We start from the raw sequence: 20695 nt of genomic DNA on the forward strand, positions 1-20695 counted from the left end.
AACAGTGGAACGTTAGCAACAAACTGAAAACACAATATAGAACTCGGATTTATGCCATTTGTCAACCTACAAAGTGAGGAAAAAAATAAAGCCCTGGTGCCTCCGTGTTTGCCTTTTGTTAGCAACAAGCTCCTCAAAAGCATGAAATGTGTAGGTAGTGTTCCAGATATTTGTGTGTGTGTATGTGTATTTTTCTGTCAGAAGACCTTGTTAGAAGGGCAGAGGTGCTGCTGTGTTGCTGCTGTGGCCATCTGATGCATGGCCATGTTGATCTGACGTCGCTTGGTGAACTCGAGAGTTAATGTGACTTTTTCTCTGTTTCTTTCTTAGTCAGAAATTCCCAGTTATGGGTTTCATTCAAACACAGGTTAAAATCAGATTCATGTATTAATTATACTATTTATATTGTCTTGCGGTTTAAAAGCCTAAATAATACACGAAGTATAATGAGCATCAGGTCCTTCAGTACAGTGACTACAAGCAGGAGTTGTGCTGCGCGCTCTCCGACACTCTGTCCGTCTCTGTCTCTCGCTCTCTCTACTGTAACTGTCTCGGACTCTCTTTGTCACAGCGGTATGTACATAGCTCAGCTCTGGGTTCTGCTGGTGCTGCTGCTGTGCTCGGAGGCCAGTGAGAGGTTTGTGCTCACATTCTTGCAGCGTGAGCGTTTTCTGCTTGATGTGGCTGGAATGTGCTCGTCCCGAGGGAGCTCTGCTCGGCTGCTGAGGCTCTCGTTTCCCCATGTGAAGAGAGGCGGTGAAATGATTTGGGAAGCTATTAAAAAATGGCCATCTCAAGAGGCTAAAGGTCTCGGCATCTCCCTTATCAACACAACAGACAGACAGAACAATTAACACCCAGTACTTCTGTGTAGCTGTTTAGATTGAGGAAGTACTCGCTTGCACTTGCATGCAGACACGGCCTTGGCCTCAACACAGGATCCTGTCAGAAATGAAACAGGTTGCTCATTTTCCATTGAACAGTAATCTGAAGAGTCTATTTTTTTAGAAGATGAAACAGAGATGCTGCAGTTGTAATGAAAAATGGAAAGTGACACAAACAGATTCCTGGTTGTCTGCACTGCTCGGGTTACGTGCAGGAGCAGTGAGGAGGAGCTCTTTACCCACACCAGGCACTACACAACCAGTGGGCAAATAATTCGCTGTAATCTGAAGCTTCTTCTGGAAATATTATAATTATCTAATCAGCTCGAGTGTAAATGCAATTCTATTTTTGTTGCGTTCCCAAAGGAGCCCAGGCGCTAATTAGCACATTAGCATACCAATGCCAACATGAAACGCCGTGTGCTTGGATTCAAGTGGGCCTCCATGGAAGCGGAAGGTAACAAATGATTCCAACAAGCTTGCTTTAAACCGCTTCTTTTCCCTCTGGTTTAGGGCTGGCAGGAACAACGTGTTGTTCAGCAAAATTAGTGGGAAATTAGCGTAAATGATGACGAACCAAAAAATCGGCAGTACTTGGAGTCCAAGTACTTGAGTGTGTGACTAATAAATAACTGCGAGCGCTATGAAGAGTGAGGACATTTTGCACAGCAAATAAAACACAGAAGATATTTAAAACGACGTTTCCTTTGTAAACGTCTAACAGCGGTGCGAGGCGAGAGCAGACGGGTAACAGAGCACATGCTGGCGGAGTTTAAATAAGGAAGCTGCTCATGCTGGACCAGGCTAGTCAAGGATGATACTGGCTGCAGGTGTACGAGAGCAGATGGCGCTCAAACCATGAAGACGTGAAAGCTACTGAGATCACAAGGAAATGAGAACTACTAGTTTTGTTTGGGGCAAAAAGATCAAATGCAAAAATAAGATCAAATATAACTGACAACATGGACTTCCACATGCACCATGCGAGTGAGGGTCATTTACGTTCAAGTCATTGCTAGCAAATAAGCTGATAAACTGATATTATCAATCTGACGCTAAACATTCCGCTGTAATCACATCAGCCTTAAGAGCTAAGTAATCAAAATTATTCATGATGATAAGAAGAGAGCAGCTAATAAGCGACAATTTCAGCACAGCTAGCTAGTGTGACGGTGTTGATGTGGATGAAGGACAAGATTCATTTACGGTGTTGACTCTTGGGTTCAGTCAGTTTTCTGATTCATTCAGCAGTGCAGAGGTGGAGACCTGCAACACTCCTGTCCTCTAGCTAAACTCCATGGGTCACTTTCACACTCACGGGTGTGTTGATGAGATTTGAGGGGATTTTATCAGAACAGGCGCAGGGTCCCACGCCTGCCGCTGGCTTCTGATACAGTTTGATTGCCAAAAAAATGCTGAGCGAGATACGGCGCTTTTGCTCTGTGAGGCATGAAGGACAAAAACGGCGTCTGGTGCAGATTGGACAGGAGATCCTGGGATTAGTCACACTCCACCTCTCTCTCCCTCTCCATAAGTGTGAGAAATCAGATTCTGTCACCTGCATTGACAAGGTCACAGTAAACGACATGTCATAACTAGACTGGGAATCTACAGTGTCAATTTACTGAGCTTCTAAGTTGCACAAAAGCTGTGGAAGGTGGAAATAAAGGTTTCTGTGACAGGGAGGTAGGAAGATACTGGTCTACTGTATGCTGTCTCTCACTAATGACCCTGCTCCTGATCAAACGTCTTCCACATCAAACTTAACACTAGCAGAAAATGCTAGCGAGCTGAGAGAACAGATCAAGACAACATGCTAGAGGAGTGAAAGCAAGCAGCTAAAGCTGACTTCCCAATAAAGAAAATGGGTATAGTGAGGCAGTGTGCTACCTCAGGTTGATTTAAAAAAAAAAAAAAAAAAGCTTCAAGATCCACCTCAAGCATTAGAAAGTGTGAGGATTGTGTCAGGAATTAGAGCTGGTATGAAACAGCAGTGTGTTTTATTACTTCAGCTTCCTGAACAGAAAACTGAAGTCTCCTGGATCAGATTAAAACCTTTGATGTTCTATACACAAGAACACTGAGCAATTCGGTCTTTGTGCTCTTTAACCATGGAGTCGTGAGTCTCTTCACGTCCTCCACTCGATGCTCTGCATTACAGTGAAAGACAAACGGCAAAAACCAGTGGTATCGACTCGTCTGGAAATCTCCATGGAGACAAAAGTATCATTGCTGATTGCATCATGTTGATGGCAGCGGACTGATCTTTTCCCCAGACTCGGCTGGTTTTTATCACGCCGTGATGGTCGGGAATGAACCCGAACAAAGCCGCAGAGGATGGCAGCTCATCGCCCTCTCGTTTCAGGAGACCTCTGCAGCAAGTTTAACAGCAAACTCGCAGCTAGAACACTGAGCGTCTGTAAACCTTTGACTCGTAATTTTATTTCCAAGCCTACAGCTGAACAGCGATATAGTTCGAGAATAAGTGAGTTAGGGTTATCAGTAGAGACAAAAACAATCAACCACACAGTCACAGTGGATCTGCTGGAGTCGAGCACAGCAGACATGCCACACACCCAGATCATATACACAGCCTCAGAAATGATCTCAGAACACACTGAAAACTTTTAACAGCATAGAATATTTTTGCGTAATTAAATAGCTTTTTTTAAATGTTTAGCCAATTAGCAGAAAGGGGCGTGTCTTGTCAATATGCGGCAGAGAGAGTGTTCAGTGTGCATGTGTGACATTAGCAGAAAGCGATTGAAACATTGACATGGTGGATAAAAACGAAAAAGGAAAAAAGGCTTACGATAAGGCAAGAAGTAGGACCTGTGTTAATATACAGTAGGATCAGCTTTCCAGCGCTGGAGAGAACTGAACGTCTTCGGCGTGAAACGGAGCTAAACCTTTCACGGTACAACACACAGTATTACAAAAACACATTTGACCTGTATTACCATAGTATTACTCATTGAGTTTGTTTATTGATAATTTACAGATTTACAGGCTCCAGCCTAAGGGGTGTGTCTTAATCCTTACGAGCTGGTTGAGTTTCACTGATTGTTTGGATTCAGTTTTCCAATTTGATGTGTGAACAAAAGTATTAGGACACACTGAATATCTCTCTCTATACAGGACACAAGTAGAGAGAGAGAGATTTTTAATTCTTATCTTTGGTGAACATGTCCATCATCTTCAGTAATGTTAAAACTGGCTAGAAGAGTTCATTAACAGTTAAAGTAGTTACGGTTCCCTGATCAAAAGGAAGCAAGCTCAGACCCCAGCAGCCCTGTAAAGTTGTCTAACTGCAAGGAGGAAAAAAGATTCAGAGTTTTATACCGTCCATAAATAATTCAGAACAACAAAGCAGCCGGTTTCTGAGCCGAGCTGCGTCCTAAATAAGGGACGCCTGGCTTCGGCGCGTATCATCCTAATGAAAGTCATCTATAAATATATTCTCATACATAAAACATCTTTAAATAAAGTGAAGCTAGGAGTGGACGAGCACTTCAGCCTGCACTCGTCTCGCTTTCTTCTAAATCAAACCAATTATGCAGATGAAGTTTACGCTTTAAAGGCTGTTCATAACACCTTTGAGAATATGAAGCGTAATAACGACAAAAACCAAAAACAAGGCAGTATGGAAATCAGTCAGGTTTCTAGCAACATAAAGGAGCTAAATATGATGAACTATGATGTGATTAAAGCACTAAAGCTCTAAAAACTACAGATTGATTCTTTAATGCGCTCAGCACATCTAGTCCAGAGATAAATACACACATCCTCACTGATTATGAAAGACATGTTAAGTGTAATTAAAGGCCCTCTCACACCATCTCACACCATCTCAGGATTTCTTAAGTATTTTGACTCGAATGCTTGTGAGTCCCCAGACTGCTCTCAGACAAAGTGCTTGATGGGAACTGCAGGGGTGACGAGCATACATGGTGCTGTGAGATTGGGTTCTGTAACCCAGAGACGGCTCTCATGTACGTGCCGCACCCAGCGGCTCAGACGACGGCAGGTCTCTCACGGAAGCTGGCGTACCTGAATGCTCGTGCTTGTGTGTAGCGTGACTTATTTAATTGAGTGAATGAAGCATTCATCTTGCACCTTGACGCGCTCTAGAGAGTCCATTAGTGCAAAACACATCCCGCTCTTTCAATGTAGAGCTCTATTTTCTATGAAAAAGTCTTCACAGTACCACATTAGACAAGACGGTGATTTGGCCTTTGAAGCTTAAAAAAAAAACTGCTTTTGAAGCTTAAAAAGAATCAAGAACTTTAACAGCAGTCCAGTAACAAAAGATTCAGCTGGATTTCTTTCTGTGAGTAAAAAGCCTGATGGTACTTAGGGGTCTGGCTCGCAACAGAACTATAACGGAATCACACAGCCTACAGAACCATACACACAAACTTTAACGAAAGTGAAAAACGAATCATAAAAAAGAAAAATAAGAAGCCATGGAATGAGGCACAAGCATTACTGCCAATCTCAGACACAACAGTGACTAAGCAGTTCGACTCGGACTTGTGAAGTATAGTGATAAAATGATTCAACTCTGAAGCGATTCATCTGCAATTAGTGAAATCAATGAGAAAGCAATTCAAATCTGAATCGATTCAACTGCAGGAAGTGAACTATAGTGAGAAAACGATTCATCTCTGAACTCACGACTCACCTGTATGAAGCGAGATTTAGTGAAAAAGCAATCTGACACTCCAACCTCTTTAAATCAAATCAAGTTCATTGGTTATTTGATGATTGTTTTCAGTTACATGCAGTGTGAAACCAAAACAAAAAAGCAAACAGTTGTTGATTCAGATTCAGACAAGCAGAACAGATCGGCAGGTGTGAAAGAACATATGTATAATGAAAACAAGGGAATTGAGCTCTAATTATGAGATATGAGATGTAATATTGTAATGTTTCTCACAAATATTTAGTGGTAAGTAATACTTAGAAGTATTTCTAAGAACTTGAATGGCCTGGTGACAGCTTTAATATTGACAGATGAATGATGCAGGAGGTTTATTAGATTAGAAGAAAAAACAGAAACCAAATTGAGCAGCGTTCGACTAATCGACTGCAGCCTGCCGAGGAAGGCAAGGCTGGCGTGATCACTGCTACGATGCTGAAGTCCATAGTGAGCGTGGATAAGAGTGCATATTGATTTCTTCAAGCTGCTGCCTTTTTCTCATCACACAGCTAATCTGATAGAGACACTTAAGATGGTGTTATAGATAAACAATTAGTATGGACTTGTTTTTCTTTCAAAACAAGCCATAACAATGAAGAAATCAATTGATTGCTCTAGTACTTTTACTAATGATAATTTTGTATTCATTGTAGCGATTCAGTAAGTGGCGCCCGGCTCCGTCTTTTATATCTCTTTGTCATCTAATGGCCTGGACTGCTAATGGTTCTGAAGCTGGCAAAACCTGCTGTTACAGAATGAAATGAACGAGACGACAAATGATTGGTCAAGGCATTTGCTTTGCTTCTAATCGTGACGCCTCTTGTCTGGCAAACACCAACAGCTTTAACACACATAACAGCCTCCTAAGCAGCCGCGAGGGCCTCTTAAGCATAAATGAAATTATAGACATAATAAAGAGAGCTGCAGATCCCACATTTTAATAGTGTTTACCATGCTCTCATTGACTTCCTGTCACAACACAAATGTGTTTCATGCCAACGCACAAGAAAAGGAGAGGCTTCGGTATGGAATATGGTACTTGGTTATTGCCTTTTTGGTGCAACAATAACATGTGTGATTCACCTGCACCAAGTGAACTCTAGTGTAAAGTGATTTTGTTTGCAGATGTGAGCTGCTAAAGATCTAAATCAATTGGACAGAGGAGCAGCACTGCAGAACACCCATGTGTTTTTGAATATTTCATGCTGAACATGATACGCAAAATGTGTTATTTATGAATAATAAACTGCTTTCGTTTATATAATTACTGAATCACAGTCTTTTTGCCAATTTCCGTTGCCGTTTTACTCATTTTCTGTGAGAATAATTCATGCGTTTGTTTCAACACACTCCTGTAATTCTACAGTAGCAGCTCCTGCTGTCGAAAAAGAGGAATAAAACACTACAGTCATGGTTGTTCCTGGAAAAGAATCAGTTCGGTGTGGAAAAACACGACCCGACCCGAAGTGTTTATATATACACATATAAAACGCTTGCCATTTTCACGTCAGGATGAAATATCTTTTAGAGGAACGCTCTGCACTACTACACTGATATTAATTAAATCCTTCACACCTCCAGAGACTCACCTGAGGAACTTAACCTTAATTAATGAAAGTACTGACGTAAATATCAAGGAAAAACGGAAAGAAGAACATTCGACCAGAACAGATACATTCCACTCACCTCGGTCTGAAGAGAAACGCCCATAAAAAATACTCAGATCCTCATTAGAGCCATCTGCACAGAGCCTCTGATCGAACACGACACACCTAGAGAGTGCACACACACACACACAGACAAACAAGAGAAGGTCAGTCAGGTCACATCGGGCATCTCAAGGGAAAGATCAGCTTTTGTCTTTCCTGTGCTAATGACAACAACGTCACAGAGTTTTGTGGGGTCAGAGCTCTAGTTCACCTCAATTAATCCAACATGCTTCTCTCTCACACACACACACACACACACACACACGCACGCGGATGTTGCTCTGCCTTCAGGATTGAGTCATCACTACCCTTGTAAAGCTTTATAGCTTTATAAACAAACTCAATGTTTGTCAAACAACGTAGAGAAACTTTCAGGAGAAACAAAACATTTCAGATAGGACTTAGAGTTTGTCGGAGAACATTTCTAATCAGACATCAGGAATATGCAGGTCTGAAAGCATCAATCAGGGTTTTGTTCCAAAGGCAGGAGAAAAAAAGAGCCTCAAGTGTAACTCTTAACACGATGCTTCCACCACCATGCTTCACTCTGAATGTAACATCTGACAGAATGTAGTATAATGTAAAAAAAACCCTACAAGTGCTGACTAAACCATACACACACTGTGGAGCACAGCAGGTTAGTGAAAGTGAGCCAGAGGATTCAGTGTGTGTTGGTTAGTTCTGGGGGGAGAGGTGTTGCAAAAGCTGAAACAGGATTAATGTCTTCACATCACAGGATTTAATTTAGTCTTTGTTACTTTAGCAGAGACACTTCACAGCTAAACTTCCATGGAGGCTGCGCTGAGCACATGGAGGACGAGTGATAACTCGCCCTCCCTCTCACTTGTTTCTAAACATATGCCCAGGTAGAAACACATGTTGAGTACCATGTAACTGAGACATACAGTACGAGTCGCTGGTAGTTGTGACACATGAGGCAGTTGGGCTACTGTATGAAAAGACCAAGGGCTGTGATGGAGCTGTGGAATTAACACTGGCTCATTTATTATTAGCACTGAGCTACAGAAGAGTGGGCTGTGTTAATGCAGACCTGCTTTATTCTCCTGGGGAAGTTTTACATGCTGACTGACTCATGAATGAATTAGGTCTAACAGGAGGCCAAGCTTCAGTGCGAATGCAGGCATTAAAGCACTGAAAATCTTCCTCTCGCTACATACTTCAACAGCCAGCATGACAGGAGCTCACAAACTTTCGTTTATGCTTGCAATTTTTCTTTAACTTTGCTTTTTGTAAGATATTGAGAAATATATCCATGTAGCTGAACGCAAAAGCATGCGTACAGTTAAGAAACAAGACCAAATTAATGGCATCATGCTGTTTATATCGAAACTATATTTCAAACTAATCTGAGCTTATTCATTCTTTTCCAGATAAATTGCAGTGATGTACAGTGATGTTCCACACAATAACAAATAGGACATTTACCACTGCCAAAACGAGTGACCCGTAAAGAGGGGATTAGTCAGAGACTACGAGGCCGGGAGGTGGCTGTAATTGTGTAAAACTGTAATCACTTTCACCAACATGACTAGTGGCTGAATATTTATACAAGCCACTATAAATGTCTGAACAAAACCTTTCCATTTAAATTGAAATCTCTTTCAAAAAATAAATTAATTAATTAATTAAAAATTAAAATATATTTTAATAGGCATATTTTTTTCTTTTCAACCAGGACATACAATACATGCAACTTAACAGTATAGTACAGTACAGTACATCAACATACAATACCAAATCCTCCCTTAATTCTCACCTCTTCCTTATAATAATGAAGGTCTAGCATGCAACAGAGCGCTGAATACAGACATTAAAGCTCTTCAGCACAGGGAGATTTCTGCTTTTTTTGAAGCCACACTGGGCTCCAGAGGGAGTGCTGAAAGCTAACAGTCAGCAGCGACTCCCTCGTTGCACAATCTGTGCAGCACGTAGAGAGGCGAGCTGATGGATTTCACACCCTGCTGCAATAGTGGAGCAATCCGGTGTAATTTGGGTTGTGTTAAAGGTTTCCCCAGTTCTGTGCTGGCTGGGTCGGCTGGCGTTAAAATATCACGTCTGAAGGATCGTTCAGGAAGCTGTGTTTAAAAGTCTGGAAAGTGTAAAGTGGAAAACATGGGCCGGGTTATATAACAAAACAATAAACACATGGATACCAGAACACCACCAGACTCTTCTTATTAAGTCTTTCACTTAAATTAGCTGGAGAATCCTGAATGATTCACACTTTAATTTCAGCAGCGAATGCAATGCTCAGATCTTGGGGAATCTATAAGTATTTGCATAAGGCATTTCCCCACTACTTCCTTTCCCACAGTATGGAGCATTAAACCCCAGTGCTGTAAATGGACCCGAGAGAAGCGGCACACAGCTGTTCACCTGCTCACTTGTTCTGCTGGATGGCTTCCTCATTTCTCATGAAGAATCACTGAAATGTTTTTTTTGCCTCGACAGACAAATAGACAGATCATCTTCCTGCAGAGGGACAAGCACTGGACCTGAGGAAGTGTTTTACTGCATATCTTATGTAGAGGCTCCAATGGGAAAGCATCAGATCGCTGTGCACTAAACATGGAGCAGGCTGAAGGATTTCACCTGCTGCTGCAACACAACAAAGACATTTGGGATTTTTACTTAGTGGCCTTCAGGTTTTTCTGCTCACACATTTTTCTTTGTGTAAAATGGTTGATAATAGAACTGCGCATTAGCTCCACAGCTTAAGACATTCGTGTTCTTGAAGAGGAAAAAAAAATCCTCCTGTTTAAGCAGGAGGCTGTTGAGCATGGCAATTCAAGTGCTTTAAGAGCAGAGCAGAAGATGGAGGATCATGACCCAGAAGAAACCCCAAGAAAGGCATCAGGGTGATAGAATGATGCAAGGACGTTGTTAATGGATTGAGATGGAAACTCGTACACTATATTACGCTAGCTCTACAGCTCTGTTTCAGTGTTACAACCTTAACATATTAATACACATCCTCATCTTGAGATCTCTTCTTCCTTCCCTTGCACGCATACACACACACCTGGACAAAATGTCCTTAAAATAGCAAAAAGTGCACAAAAAAACAATACTTTTCACTCTGAGCTGAAGGAGAGGAGGTCAAGATCTTCCCAGCATGCACTGCAGTTATTGAGGACACCTCCAGCCCTGCCTTGTACTCACATGGCAGCTGTCAGCCTGTCAGTTTTCTGCTGTGTGGATCTTCTTTTGTAACACACACTTGTGTTTTCAGAACAAAGTTCACTACTCAACTGCTATTTTACTGTCTAATGCACATCTGAGAGAGAGAGAGAGAGAGAGAGAGAGAGAGAGAGAGAGAGAGAGAGAGAGAGAGAGAGGCAAGGAGGAAGTTGTGTAACATGTGAGAGAGAAACAGATAGACAGAGACAGTAATAATGTGGTGAAAGTTTGCTGAATGCAGAAGTGTTGACCTCGGGCAGGAGAGACCAGCTGTCAGACGCAGCACATGGACACAACCAGTTCACCCAGTGTTTCTCGACCGGACGGCTCACCGCTAGCATGAGGACGAACTCTAAATATTCATCAAAAAGCTTAATTGTGTCGTTATCTCAGGATTTCCTTTAATTGTGGACAGCGTTGGACAGCGTTGGTTCCTTTGATTGTGGACAGCGTTCCTTTGATTGTGGACAGAAGTGCTGCTTCTGTCTACTCTTAAAGATAACAGCAACAATAAGATCATTAACGCTTCACAAGAAGAACAGGGTGAAGAGGTAAGAGACCCATCACACACACACACACGTTAAATCACCCAAGACCAAATACATCATTGTATGTCAGGAAATGTCAATGTCAAACACTAACTGTCACAAGTGGGGGGATGAAAACGGACCCAAATGCAGGATAGCTTAACGAAAACAGGATTTAATAAAAAAAAAAAAAAAAACAAAAAAAAAAAAAAAAACATATCACAGAAACTAGGACACTGACTAGACAAGTCGAAGACAACAGAGGATTCGGTGCTGCTCAAGGCAACGCGGCTCAACTAATCACAACAATCAGACACATGAGGAACAGGTGTGCAGAGGTGGGGAGGAAGAGACAACGGCGGGGCAGACATGTGACAAAAAATGTAAACAAAAGCACGTGGCCAAAGTCCGGGCTGAGTCCTGACAACTAACTACACTCACTACACAAGCCGAAAATGCTGCATGACTTCATTTACATACTGAAACATGATTGGCTGCTTTATTGTGTGACACAAGAGTCACTTGTCAAACACTTTCCTAATTTAATGAAATTTTCAGAGCTGAAAGTCCAGAATTCATAAATCATAATCTTCACATCAACTTCAGCAGATGGTCTGCTTCTACAGTGCGATGCTTTTGGAAACCTTGCTCCGCCCCCTGCTCTTAAGCACCACCCCTTTTTCCTTATATGGCATCAGCATGACCACTTCAGACAATTCACCTATCGAGTGCTGTAAGATAGGTGAGTGTACTAGTGAGGACTAAACGGTGTGATAATGTGGAACAGCTTCATTTACAAACGAAACCTTGTCTTCACAAAGCAGTTATGCAAATGAACTAAATAAATAAAATCTCAGGGACAGAAGGCTGAATGTTAGGCAGATTTTGTATAATAAGTATGAGTTTATTATTACTATTAACATATTAATTCACCGGTTTGTTTTTGTAGCAGTGCATCCAAGGTTAATAGTTTAGAGTAATTAAGCTTTGAGTTATTCGTTTCACTGAAAATATTATAATAAATACAATCATAAAAGATAATAAAAAAGGAGATTTAAACCCATAAAAACATTAATCAACAAACCCAGTTGTCCTTCTGAGACACACAGTCATTGTGAGCTTAAGCCTTCACTAAAAATAATCAACACAACTGAATCTCATGAACAATTCAGAGGAGGCGTGAAGAAGGAAAACCCCCGAGAAGGCACGAGACAGTGACGGAGGAGAGGACGGTTATGTGAGACAAACAGAACTCAGGGTTCAGGATGAGCAGACAGGATGAATAAGAGTCGAGGAATGAAAAACGAGACGGTCTTAATGATTACACAAGTTCAGACAATTCGGTTACAGAGCATATCAAAAGGAAACGCTCACAGCACGACACGGAGCGGAACACAAAGAGAAAGCTGAAGGTATGCGTTTTCCCCAGGTGAGAGAGAGGCAGACAGACGGACGAGAGGGGGGGGAAGGGGGTGAAGGCAGATGCAGACACAGACACAAAGGCAGAAAAGGTGCACAGAAAGCTCACAGCAGGAAGCTCCAGTGCACACAAGAGAACGAGGCAGCAGTAAAGAGGCACAACTGGGCTTTAAACTGAAACACTGACACAGTTTAAGACCTGCATCTTCAATAAACACACACGATTAGGTGTGGAGCAGAGCAGGGTGGAGCAGGGCGGAGTGGATTGGAGAAGATCGGATCATCCACAAAGTGTTAAAAGGGACAAAAGTCAAAGTAAGACGAGACGCTTGTCATCTAGTGAAAGCGTTACATCTGGTGTCTCATCCCACAGCACAGATGGGTCCCTTGAAGCTTTATAGTGTTTAACTACACACACAGTTTATTAACTTAGCTATATATATAAAAATAATGAATACATGTTCTCACACATTTACTGATACACTGTGTAATTTTCTTTAAACATCAGCATCATCACATCTCTATATTTGTGGAACAACATCTATCGCAGGAGTTTCATTTGTCATGATGGTGTATTGTTTCTGTCTCATACACACACACACAGCTCACTGCAGCATTCATCTTTTTCAGCCATCTCACTGCACTCATTTCTGTTTGCTCGTTCAAAGGGTGATCACTTACACACAATTATACACAACTCTGAGAAAAGGGTTCTCTTCCTCTCTGTGTGTGAGTGTGCGGTGCTGATGGTATTAATGATCCTGGGTGTTAATGTGATACTGTTTATTTGTAATCAGATATGTGTGTGTGTGTGTGTATGTATGTGTGCTTGTGTATGCATGCCAGAGTGTTACGAATGTGCTCTCTTTCGTTCGCTCGCTCTCTCTCTCACATTCACACACACACAAATTATATTATATATATATATATATATATATATATATATATATATATATATATATATATATATATATATATATATAGAGAGAGAGAGAGAGAGAGAGAGAGAGAGAGAGAGAGAGAGAGAGAGAGAGAGAGAGAGAGAGAGAGAGAGAGAGAGAGAGAGAGAGAGATATGCTTGATTACAGTGTATGACACATAGCCACATCCAGAATGGTGTAATGAGACCCGAGTCAGACCTGGAAGATGATGATGTGATGTTTAAGCTACAGATAATGAGTGTTTGAGGCTGTGGTGTTTATGGTCAATGGAAAATGTAAAAACAATTTAACTGCACTTTGTTAACGAGATTGTGCCTTTGGTCAAGCATAATTTGCATAAAACAGAAAAAGTATGAGCATGGTTCATAAACGTTGTGCAGCCTTTGTTGCTTGAACACACAGTGAGTATATGTTTAAAACATTCAGATGATTAAATATCTGGTGTATAAAATAGGAGGCTGCTTAGCAAATTTTGGGCAAATTCACAGTTACAGCTGTGATCTGTGGCACTGCATTGCATCATATTAACCCAGATAACTCTGTTTCTCGGTGAAAGGTGAGAGAGAGAGAGAGTGAGAGAGAGAGAGAGAGAGAGAGAGAGAGACACAGGCAGACAGACAGACAGATGGAGGAAGGCTGGCGATCAGCTGCCCCCTGTGGTAGAAAACACTGCATGCGTTTGCTGTAGTGCCTCTGAATTATCTACAGTACTGCAAACACCACACACACACACACACACACACACACACACACAAACACAGGCATGCAGATCTAATTAGGCTGTAAATCCTGCCTGCGCTGCAAAAATCCATCACTGGTGAGGTCGCCATGCTCAGTTTTGTACACAGATAAACAGACGCACTCTCTATAACCTTAGTCTCTACAGTTAATGAGGCTTTGGGTGAAAAATAATCTCTCTGTCTCGCACACACACACACCGCAATCTCTAGATGCGTGTGTGCCAAATTGCCAAACTCAATATCAGCAGTGGAGATGAGAGCCTTCTCAGTTCTCTTATACCTCAGCTACACACACACACACACACAGCAAATGAGGCAAAAATTAGAAAAGAGATAGAAAAGTGAAGGAGGGAGCAACAGATGTGCAGAGCTTCAACATACACACGGTGCTTTAGGCAGAGTCGAACAGAAAGTGTGTGTGTGTGTCTTCTAGTTTCCCAACTTCAACAAGTGAACTGATGAGATAGAAATACATTTATCTGCAATGAATGACCTACAAATTACTGTTGAACCGAGTGGGAGGTGCTTAGTTTCTTCCCTGTCAATCACAGCGGCGCTAGGCAACGGTGAGCACCTGTGAGCAGGTGTATGTTGAGGAGGGAGGGTCTTTGCCCATGGAGACCTCTTCACTCTACACTACATCACTTGGCTTTGAAGCCAATCTGTCAGGAAACGAACTCATTACTTCTCTCTGCTACAGCGATTTAAAAAAAAAAAAAACTTTTAAACCCCCAATGAGCACAATGAAACACTCACACACCATACACTGAGGGTGAAAGCACAGGAACATCAAGGCTCTGTGCTGGAGGAGCAGCTTCTCAGGGTTTGAGGAGAAACTGGACGTCTTTACGCTGCTGTTGAATTGGAGAGACCGTTGTGTGATAAACAGCAGGAACAGCTGATGGATGACCCGGTGTACCTTCTTATCCATGAACAGAATCAATCTCTCTCTCTGTCTCTCTCTCTCTCCCTCCCTATACGACCTAGTTTTATTTGATTTTAATTTTGATTTTTCTTCAAGTTTGACTTATTCACTATTTAAATGCCTTCACAGTCATTATATCTTATACATTTTAATGTCACTTCATTTCAGCCATTTAAATGTTGTTTTATTTTATGCACAAGTTTAATGTTCATTGTTCTATTGCACACATTTAACTTCACACATTTTTTTTTTATTGTACTTCGAATCATAAAGTACAAGGTCTTTTTTTTTCTAACGTTCCAGGAGCTATTAAGAGTAAGCTTCTGAATTCAGTACAAAGTGACTCATCTATTGCTGTTTATTTCGTATTAATTCTTGAATAAAATGTGGCAAGTGTGAGGATTATTCTTTAATTCCCCTTTAAAAGGGAAGCAATAAGCCACCGGAGTAAAGTGTTTTTCTATTTCACCGCTAGGACGAAATCCTCAATTCCATTTCCACAGTCAACAAACACAGCGACCATTTTGTGCTATTAGTCGCTGCTGGATTTCCGCTCCTGCGGCTCTCCTGGTGTTGACGTGGAAACACTCAGAATCCTGGCAAGAAAAAAAGTCTGAGCTAAAGATTAGAGAGCTGTGAAAATGGCACAGTTTATTGTGGCTTAATCCAAATGAAGCCCATACTTCACCTGCCGACTCTCTCAATAACACACACCGCTGCAGATCTGACGAGGAGGTTTAGTCTTAGGAAACACGATTCAGAAGCGACAGCAAATTCTGCACCTATAAGCAGGAATCTTCAACACGGTGAAGACCTCATCGTGAGAGTGTTGAGGTCGTACACTGGCGTCATACACATGGTTACAGACTCACAGCCTTTGGTGTAGAGAAATAAAACACATACACTAGCGCTGAGGACAAACGTTGTCTCATTTCCCACTCGAGAGACTCGAATCTGTGATAGCAAATGTGCTAAGGGAGTTAGAAATGGAGAGGAATCCAGGCTGTGCTGCTCCTCTAATGTTGCGTTAAGAGCTGGTCTATAATTTGAGACTCCAAGTGACTGATGAAACCGAATGCGGAGGAATAAATACATCATTTATCTGGATGCAGAAACCTTTGTTTGTCTGCCAATGACCTGCGAGTGCTACAAGTGTAAAAATAAATGCTTCTTTTGCAGGCCACGCTGTCTACCAGGACAATTAATATAAAGATCCTTTTCAAATTATTCATGCCAAAGCAAAGGTTCAAACTGCAAGGATTTCAGACGATGAATGCGCCAGGTGACTGAGGCTAAGCCGAATCACGTCGGACACGTCGGCTGGGATGAGTGCATAAGGAGAGGTTCGCTTGATCCGTGGTGTTAGCTGTGAATAATTCACACAGCCCAAAGGACCTGTTTGATGTGATTTGTGTTTTGTTCATGATGGAGAGGAGTGACTGTTTCTAGGACACGCAAAAAAAGTGCAGTCGGAGTTGACGTGTAGTTCAGACGACAGCTAGGGTGGCCTCGGTCTGGCATGTGAAACATAAAGTAAAGCACCAACCAGATTTCTTCCTGTCAAGATCCTCTCAAGATAAAGCAGCTGCCACCTTCAGCTCTTCCCGGGTTCATGTCTGGGTTTAAGCCACTCATGGACATGGGCTTCGCTAAACCTGAGCATGTGTGCACACTGAAGCAGGTTTTCTCCCAGGACATCTCTGGCTCCATTTATCATGATGCCTCCACCACCATGCTTCACCACAGTGAGGATATCACCAGTTCAACACAAAACATCCGTGTTTCAGCACACAACATTGTCTTTATACTTGTGCTATTTTAAGTGTATGACTTTGGTGGCATCACTCAAGGTTTACTCCTTCATAAAGGCCCAGTTGTTTGAATACTTCTGTTTGAGTTACTGATCAGCTTTTAATCCAGCATCGTGTGCAACAACAGAAGGAGCCTGAACACTTTCTGGACCCACTGCATATTTAACTGCTTTCCTGAGGAAACACTATCAATTATCCATCAGATATTTGCAGCACGGAGCGGTACACTTTACTCCCAGAGCACAGCTGTGTACCTTTTCTGTCATCGGTGATGCTGAGGATGGAAGATAACGTCTTTCTTCATTCCTATTTTATTCTCCAGGTAAAGACATGGTTACGTGAGGATGTCTATGGTTTACAGAGTTCTGCGAGTTACCGGGCTGTTCGGTGAGGTATACAGAGCGCATTGCAAATGTATTCAACCCCCATAAAACAACGCAAATCATCTGGATTACAAATGCCCCTTGGCTAATGACTGAAAATTATTTAAGCCCTTTAGATTAGTATTGCAACAGCTTCAAGTCTGATGGGTTCCTACCAACTTTGCATTGGCTCATGTGCAACAAATTCTTAGCAGGACATTGGTCCCTGTAGAACATTCAGCTGTTTGTTTTCAACCACTCCTGCATTGATTTGGCCTTGTGCTTGGGATTGCTGTCCTGATAAAAAGTGAATTTTCTCTCTCTTTCGCTCTTCTCGAGCAGTGGTTTCTTTCTAACCACTGCTTTCTCCCAGTAAACACTGCTGGATCAATGTCTTTTTATGTATGGCTTCAGTGGAGGTGGTTTCAGTTCAGAAAGTGGGAGCTGAACTTCTAATATTTCACAGGTGAAGGCTGATTATAAGTCTATTATGTCCTCGTTAAGATAACATCGTTCAACTGGAGCGTCTGGACCCTGGGGATCGAATATTTAAGCGAGGAGCACTTTTCAGATTTTTGATTTTCTTTGAAATACTCGCTGTACAAGAATTAATTTCGACTGCGAAAATTCACAGCAAGAGAACGCGAGATTGCAATAAACCTATCATGCCTGATATATTCAAATTATTCCTGCTGATAAACATACAAAAAATTTGTAAAAGTCAATAATGGGAGAGTATAAAATTTTTCAGTATAATGAAATTGTTTTGTAAATGACGCCGTTTGCTTCTTCTTTGAGAGCAACACTCACCACGGCCAGCGAGAACAATTATCGTTCAAACACCTCATTTACATAACGTTTTATTTTACTTTTCACATGACATCCCTGAGGTGAACACACCCACTAACACCACACGCTATTTACCGAGTGTCGTTCTGGCGTGCAGATGTGACTCATCCTCAATTTGTGTGCTGTGTGGAAGTGTTTAGACGAAAGAACAGGATGTGTAAGTGTACACATCTGATGAAGCAGCTTTGAAGATGTCATTTGGAAAGGAAGTTTGCTGGTAAAGGAAGGGCATGGACCAAATGGGTTCTAATTACAGCGTGTCCAGAAATGATGAATCCAGGGGAGAAATGGATGGCCCTAATGCGGGTATTGCATATTGGAGGATTTCTGATTCATCCTGTAAGTTGTATATGAGCTGGAACTGAAAGTAAGGCGTGTGTGTGTGTGTGTGTGTGTGTGTGTGTACAGCATGTACAGTCCCAATCCTGCTATAATTAACTTCAGTAACTGGATTAATTCCCCTCTCTCGCTCAGATGCACTCACACAGTGGGTTTGTGTCGGATCATCGGCTGCAGCCACCGAGGGACAGCGGGACCACAGACGGAATGCAAATCAAATTAAATCCAAATAAGAATGATACGCTTCATAGGCACATGCACGAATAATGCTGGAAAAGTCTCTTTCAGTGGAAAAAATGTCCTTTCCACAAAAGAGCTTTGCCTTGTCTGCCTGGGAGTAGAGAGAGAGAGAGAATAAGAGACAATGGCAGCACAGGAGCCTGGTTTCCCAAAGCTACTGGGAATAAATGATTATATATTCCATACTCGCTAATCACCACTTTCCTCCCGATCAAATGACCTCAAAGCAAAACTATCCCCAAGGAAGGGCAGCTGAGGTCCGGGTGGGAAATCGACCCCTTCACGTGGCTAATTGGATGCCCTTTAAACAGCCCTTATCACATCACAAAACAGACTGAGGAAGCTTTACAAGGCCACATGGAAGGGAGGCTGAAGAAAGACTATGACTGCTGCAATTGCTTGATTAAGGCAGTAGTAGCAGATCCAGACAGAGCTGCAGTTCCTGAATTAAGGCAGTAGTAGCAGATCCAGATAGAGCTGCAGTTCCTGGAAGTGTTCCTATTCATGTAACACTTCAGCTAGCACTTTCTTACCTGTTTGTTGTATTTATGCATTTTTAAAAAAAAAAAATAAATAAATAAAATAAAATAAAAAAGGCTCATGGTAACCTAGTGAACCAGAGGTAATGCATCCAATGATAGACACTTAAGCGCTTTTGTAAGTCGCTCTGGATAAGGGCGTCTGCCAAATGCTGTAAATGTAAATGGATCAAGGCAGTAGTAGCAGATCCAGATAGAGCTCTAGTTGCTGGATCAAGGCAGTAGTAGCAGATCCAGATAGAGCTGCAGTTTTTGGATTACGGCAGCAATAACAGCTGCCTTAAGATATCACTGTGCTGGATGGAGTAGTAGCAGATGCAGACAGAAGTGTAGTTGCTATGTAATTAGTAAGCGGGTGACACTGCAGCAGCAGAACTCTGTAATAAGCTGTAATGTATTGCGGTACTGCGTTTACCCGTAATGAAGACAAACAGTGCATATAAAATCATCTGAACAAATGTGAGAAGCAGTGTGTGTGTGCGCGCGCACGCAAGTTAGCAAACAGATGAACGAGTACACATACACAGACACACACAAATGTTTGCCCAAAGCCAACCTCTCCTAGTGTGCAGGATACACAGATATTCTCTGTCTCTGTCCTCACACACTGTGTTTTCTTCTCTAACTGAAGTCTCTCTCTCAAGGACAGAAGTTGACTTTGTGCTGCCACTCTGATGTCTCAGGGGAGAAAATGCCACAGAAACTGATATATACAGCCAGTACACAACTGAACCCTCACATAATACCACACGTACACATACACAAATACAAAACATGCATCAATACAGAGAAACAGCATTACAGTGCTTTACTAACAGTATGTCAATATCACGTAGCTGATCAGATACTAATCCACATTTACAGCAGCTGTTTTTATTTACGTTTCCTATTCTATAATCATTAAAAAGCAATTCATGATATGACACCATACTTTGCCATTTTGCCATCATCCGTTCATACACATCTCAAGCTCACACACATCACCACAAGATGCTTTGTTTTTAACACGGATGCATGATGAAATAAAACTGCTGTGTTTCAATGAGAATACAGAGCAAGATGAACCACAAAACAGAGAGAGAGAGAGAGAGCGAGAGAGAAAGAGAGAGAGAGCACAAGGATGAAAGGAAAAAAACAAAAACCAAACCACACAGAGCTTAAACAGATGGCTCTAATAATCACACATCAACATCCATTTATCTTCAGACTATCTTACACACACATATACAGACACAAACACACACACAGTGCAAAATAAACAATTTTTAAATGTGTAACCGAATTTAAACTCCACTGATGTCTGGTGTAATTTAAACTGATTTTTTTATTTATTTTTTTTTAAAACAGAGTTTAAGAAGTGTTTAGATGTGAAGATATTTCACAATGAATGATACAAATCTCTCTTGCAGCACAAACCTTACAGCATGATATACATAGTGTATAAAAAAAAATAAAAAAAATTAAAAAAAAAGGTAGGAGACCACTGCGTGGACCGAACAGAAATGTG

General features: G+C 41.6%; 1 protein-coding gene across 6 annotated transcripts in view; it reads right to left on the reverse strand.

Moving 5' to 3' along the window:
* The window catches only part of arvcfb (ARVCF delta catenin family member b), a 122977-nt gene that overhangs the window by 84899 nt on the left and 17383 nt on the right, over nt 1-20695 (reverse strand). For all 6 annotated transcript variants that reach the window (XM_060884139.1, XM_060884142.1, XM_060884140.1 and 3 more), the window contains exon 2: nt 7273-7358. In XM_060884139.1, the coding sequence (XP_060740122.1) occupies nt 7273-7296 (24 nt within the window). In that variant the 5' untranslated portion in view covers nt 7297-7358. The remainder of the gene's footprint in view (nt 1-7272; nt 7359-20695) is intronic.

Source organism: Tachysurus vachellii, chromosome 12 (genome assembly GCF_030014155.1).
Source record: "Tachysurus vachellii isolate PV-2020 chromosome 12, HZAU_Pvac_v1, whole genome shotgun sequence".
In the NCBI taxonomy this organism is placed as follows: Eukaryota; Metazoa; Chordata; class Actinopteri; order Siluriformes; family Bagridae; genus Tachysurus; species Tachysurus vachellii.